This window comes from Micropterus salmoides, unplaced genomic scaffold (genome assembly GCF_014851395.1).
Source record: "Micropterus salmoides isolate LMB-PRFRI ecotype aquatic unplaced genomic scaffold, ASM1485139v1 Ms_hic_scaffold_2965, whole genome shotgun sequence".
Taxonomy (NCBI): Eukaryota; Metazoa; Chordata; class Actinopteri; order Centrarchiformes; family Centrarchidae; genus Micropterus; species Micropterus salmoides.
Window position 1 is genome coordinate 21,936 of NW_024042223.1, and position 5,960 is coordinate 27,895.

A 5,960-nucleotide genomic window follows, 5' to 3' on the forward strand; every position below is an offset into this window, starting at 1 on the left:
CCTCCCTTTTTCCCTCTCTGTCTCTCCATCTACCCCTCTCTCTCTCTCCTCCCCCTCTCTCCTTCTTTCCTTTTGTGTTTTTCTCCAGAGACTACCAGTTTTGAACAACACTGTTCTTACCTACTGGCCCTCCAGCCCACGCACACGAAGAGAGAACCCCAGGTAAGCTTGCATATGGAGGCATGGATTGTGATTTCCTGTTTGATTATCCACTTTATTTCTGTTTTCCGGATGGGATTATCAGCTGTCACTGCTAGGCTTTTGGGCAGTGGCTAGTGCTGCAACAGAGAAGGCAGGAGTACCAGTGCATGAACAAAATTAAGTGATACAAGATGATTTGCACATGTTTCAGGAAAACCACCAGTGTATTAGCCTAGATGATACATGTTTATATAGATCTACAGTGTATTCTGGGACTCTTTCTTAGATTTCAGTGACTTTAGACTTTGGAAAACATTATACTGCACTTGGATCCAGTTTCTGTCTGCATTTTTCATGGGTCTGGAATTAATCATTCTGGTTTTGCATTGGCTGAAGGGTTGATTTTTTACAATCGTTATACCTAAACTAGCTATAGCTGTTTTTAGTTACTTGTTCTATGTGCTTGCTTAATTATTTATAAAACTAACAAAGGAAATCATTTCTATTTATGTTTCACACATATGCAGACGATTGGTGTAATATTTATGTACGTACATAAATTGTGTAGTCTACTCTAATCTGTGTTGCATTATTGCTCCCATCACTGGTTTATGTAGAAATGTATCAAACTGATTGATGAAGTGGTGCTGGAAGCAATGCAGTTTGTTTCAAACTACAGCTTTAATGATGTGGCTCGACACAGATAATTGAATCAAGGAATCTGGGACTCGTTGGTCTTCAACTGGTTGACTGAACTCTTGACCGATTATATAATAGTCTATAATACTGTGGGGAGTGGGTGTGGCAATATGGTATGTGTGTGTGTGCGTGTGTGTGTGTGTGTGGGGGGGGGGTCGTTTTTGTTTAATTTTTATTTTGTCCTTTGATTTTCTTTATTTTATTAATAAATCCTTGATGCATGATTGATCTGAACGTTGAACTGAACTGAGTTATAATTTTGCCACCAGAATTCTAACTGTGACACAGGCTGTAAGAAAACAAATCAATTTATATTTCATGTCTGTAAAAAGTTATTAGTTTACTCTTGATCCCTCTAACCTTTCTATCTTATCCCCTGCCTCCCCTGTCCTTCTGTCTGCTGGATCCCCAGAAGCCATGTTTCCTTTCCGTCTACCACTGTTGGCCATATTGGTCAGCGTCGCCCTGTGCCAGTATTATGACTACGACTACCAGCCGCTAGGTTCCATTCTAGGACCCTCAGGGCCCAACTGTAATCAAGAATGCGATTGTCCAATCATCTTCCCCAGTGCCATGTATTGTGACAGCCGTAAGCTCAAGTTTGTTCCCATAGTCCCAACAGGGATCAAGTACCTGTACCTCCAGAACAACCAAATAGAAGAGATCAAGGCAGGTGTATTTGATAATGTTACTGATTCACTTCGCTGGCTGGTACTTGACGACAACCAGCTTACCAATGCTAAGATCGCAAAGGGCACAATCGACAAACTCACAGCCCTGGAGAAGCTGTTCTTCAGCAACAATAACCTAACAGAGCCAGTTATTCCTCCCTCAAAGTCCCTTGATGAGCTTAAGATGATGCACAACAAGTTGTCCAAGTTCCCCTCGGGACTTCTTACAGACAAGGAGAATTTGACCTCCATCAACGTTCAGCACAATCAGCTCACCTCTGAAGCCATAGCGGGGGCATTCAAAGGGCCGAAGAAGCTGCTGTCCCTGGATGTGAGCCACAACAAGCTGAAGAAGCTGCCAGCCGGAGTCCCAAGTTCACTGGAAATCCTCTATGCTGACTACAACGACATTGACAGTGTCGGAGCAGGATACCTGAACAAGCTGCCCTCACTGCAGTACCTGAGGATCTCCCACAACAAGCTGGTGGACTCCGGGCTCCCTGCTGGAGTGTTCAATGTTACATCGCTGGTGGAGCTGGACCTGTCTTTCAACAAACTGCAGTCCATCCCTGAGATCAACGAGCAGCTGGAGCAACTCTACCTTCAGGCCAACGAGATCAACAGTGAGTGGCAACTGTCAATCTTTACTTATTGGTATTTTATGATACACTCTGAAAATTATCTTATCTGAAAAATCTTAAAATTATGATTACATTTAGCATGTTTCACCAAAACACAGAAAGTATCCCTTAGAAAAGTATTTGCAAAGTCTACTTTTTAAAATATTTTAAATTGTGTATTGTTTGCATCCATGTTTGCTAGCTTACAGTCTTCTTCTTTCACTGCCTATGCAGGGACACTGCCATGCTTCTATGTCTGTTATCGCCACTAGACCAGCATGAAACCACATGCACCTAAAAACATTGCCCCATAGCATCACTAGTGGTCAAAAACTCCACAGAGTACCTTTGATCCCCAGTATATGGGGTTGAAAGGTATTTGATACATTTTGAGTGGTCTTTCTACCAATTTACATACATTTCCCTGTATTTTTGATTCTCTGCAGAGTTTGACCTGGCAAGTTTCTGCAAGTACGTTGGACCCCTCAACTATTCCCGTCTGAAGCATCTGCGTCTGGATGCCAACAACATCACACACAGCAGCATGCCCCCTGAGTCTTCCAACTGCCTGCGTCAAGCATCAGATATCATGTTTGAATAAGGACCTCCCCCAAATCTATGACCTTTCCATGACCCCCTTATCTACCACCATTGCACAACTCACCCCAAAGCCTTCTGGAAATAAATGGCTTAATATCTCTCCTTTCATAGTACTCACATGTCCTTGCACATAAGTAGTATGCAAATTTGGGGTACTGTAATGGCATCTTCATCAATTCAATATATATCTTGAGTAAATCAAGAGCTGGGCAAATTTGAAATACAATAGATGGCAAGTCAAGCTATCGACAATTATGCAAATCTTATTGCAATATGTTTTGCAAAATAACATAACAATATACAATATAACATGAAATCACATTGTTAAATTTATGAAGCACCAAAAAGTGTTAATATTTGGCTCTAGATATGAATGAATATTCTCATTGTTGAAATAAACATGAAGCAAAAAATAGAGGAAGAAAAAAAAAAAAAAAAAAAAATATATATATATATATATATATATATATATATATATATAAAAAAGGAGAATGACCAAAAGTTCTATGAATAAAAAATTCATTCATAGAAAAACACACACTTTAAACATTCCAAATGTCCATTTGATTTTATTGAATACAGACACAATGGGGTAAACAAGGGCTCCAATGTCTCAATTCAATTATCATTTTGTTGTCTGTCTTATGTTCCTGTGTTTAGCATGTATAATATAATTTGGGTACAATAATCCATTGCTGTGCAAAGGACCAGCAAATAAAGACTTTCAGTGTATAATGCCTGGTGTGAGAGATGATGAACAAATGTAAAAAAGCAGTTACACAGCAGTCACATTTTCAACATCTTGAATGAATTAAAGTGGTTTTAAGGAAAATACCAGTGTCATTCACTCGTATCTGCCATTGCCTGCCTTCTTCACATACAATGGCTTGAAGCACGATGTGCCACTGACTGACTGAAAATGTATATACTCAGATAAGAAATTTCCATATCTTCTCAGAAATAGCTTCCCAACAAATAAGCAAGACGTATATGTTTTTGAAGTACTTGATGTTAAAAACAAGAATAAAAGGCACGTGATTAAAAGACAGAGGTATTATCCTTGAAATTTCTTTGCTCAGTTAAACCTTGAAATGATAGGATGATGTCTTCTTGAAATCACAAGTCACAATGTTTTACTTTACCTAATTCCTAGCTGTCCACTGTCATGTGCATTCCTGATTTGTATACAACATATGCATTACTTGCATGCAACCAATGGTACCATTCTTTGATAATAAACTACAGCTTTTGCAGTTAAGGTGCTTTCATTGTTACGTTGTTGTTTACCATGTTTGATAAATACTTTTTACCAATACGAAGTCAACTCGGCAGCAGTGTCATGTTAATTAGAATATCACATTTTGTTTGGGTAATTTTTCATTTCATCATGATTTCTTTTGTGGACTCAGTAACTGCTCTTGGATTTACTGTGAGGAAACCAAACACAGTTGAATAAACTATATTTCCAACATTTTTGTATGATATCGCTTTTTAAACCTGCTGTAATTAATTTATGGCATGTATGGAAACAAACTGATAAAGCCAGCTTATCTGACTCAGCATAAATATAAGTGTAGCAGGATTAAGGATTGCTTTCAAGATTGCTGACAGGAAAATTGTGCATTTTATTTAATTTACCACATTTTAACAAGGCATACTTTATAATGGCTTATCATTTGTAACTAAGGTTTTATTAATTATTAGTAGATCCTATATTAGTTCTTTATAAATCCATAGTTAGCCACCAATGAAGACAACTTTGGTGTTGCCAAATTGTAAAAAATAAAAATAAAACACTGGTGTAATAAACCATTACATACAGTGTTTATAAAGTATGCCTTATTTTAAAGTAGTACTTGTTAAAGTATGCTGTAAATGAAGTAACCTACTTTGGGCATTCACTGCAAATCTTTGCACTGACGTCACCCTAGGATACTAAGAATCGTATTGCTCTATACTGGTTCAAATCATACATTATAAAAATTAGAAACATATTTTAAAGTCTGTTTTTTACAACCAAGCTGAAGCCAACTGAAAAGAGCACACAAACAGAACAACATAAAATCTACTGTCAGTCTTGTCCACAGAGATATTACACAATATCAACCAGTATCAGATTTCACCTGAGCATTACGACATGATTAGTTGCACATTACTACTTACTCTGTGGAGTGAGCTGGCTTTTTTGGCAGCTAAGATCTTCCTTTCTGGCCTAAATCTTTGGTATGAAGTCATAATGTTTCCTGAGATTTACAAACGGGAAAAAAAACAGTTTTGAAGATGAATGAAAGATTCATATATTTATTCTTGTTGGTGTGTTTCATACATATTGTTGACATTCATGGCCCAAAAGTTCAAGGAGGCGTACATTGTGTTCTTCATCTGCACTGTATCCTATGTGTCTCAAGTCATTAATTAACTAGTGAAATAGAGAACCTATCATCTCTCTTCTGTCCTACTTTTCAATGTACTGTAGTTGCAGAGTGAAGCAAAAACTGCTGGTCCTGGAGGGATGCAGGGGTTGCAGGGTTTTGCTTAATACTGCAGCTTTAAGATATTTTCTGTGTAAATCTACCCTTCCAACTGTCTCAGACAGAAACCACAAATGTCCCATGATGGTTTAAAAGTATTTTATTTTCTCAGTAAAGCTTCCCTGTGGAGCTTCAATACAAACAGTTAAAGTTTCCTCAAGATAGCACTGTCCTAGTATACTGTTTCCACAGGATAAATTTTAGGCTGCATATTTGGCCTGTCAGGGGACCCTCTGTGCGCTCGTTGCCACCACCTGTGATCAAACGTGATAAAATTGTTGTCATTTAGCTAAAGATTTCAAGAATGGTTCATGCACGTTCATCAAAATGTTTTGCATCAGCATGGCTATTTTCCTGCAGAAAAAACCAAGCTAAACATTTTTGCTCCACTGTTTGTTTTGCATCTCAATAGGTCACTTCGAAACACTAAGAGAGGAATAAGGAATCTAGGGAATTCTGTTCATGTTTTTCACCCATTCATGTGGGTGTCAGGGTCTTAGTCTTGTGATTAGAGGAGTCTGAAAAATTTCATGGTGTGCACAAAACAATGAAATCAAAAGGATACCATCCAATTTACGAGTAAGTAGGCTGAATAAATCTTTATCCATTGACAGATGTGGATTAGAGACGATACTGCTGTCCCATGTCTGTTAGTACACTTAGCAGTTAATGTACAATCTGTATTTTGAATATTTGTA

The 5,960-nt window shown here is 38.0% G+C and overlaps 1 protein-coding gene across 1 annotated transcript; it reads left to right on the plus strand.

Annotated features, from left to right (window-relative positions):
• Nucleotides 1-1,225: 1,225 nt before the first annotated feature.
• Nucleotides 1,226-4,202, plus strand: LOC119882174 (lumican-like). Its single transcript, XM_038692185.1, has 2 exons — nucleotides 1,226-2,134; nucleotides 2,578-4,202. Exons 1-2 carry the CDS (start codon nucleotides 1,258-1,260, stop codon nucleotides 2,730-2,732), a joined length of 1,032 nt encoding a protein of 343 aa, XP_038548113.1. The 5' UTR covers nucleotides 1,226-1,257; the 3' UTR covers nucleotides 2,733-4,202.
• Nucleotides 4,203-5,960: the final 1,758 nt, after the last annotated feature.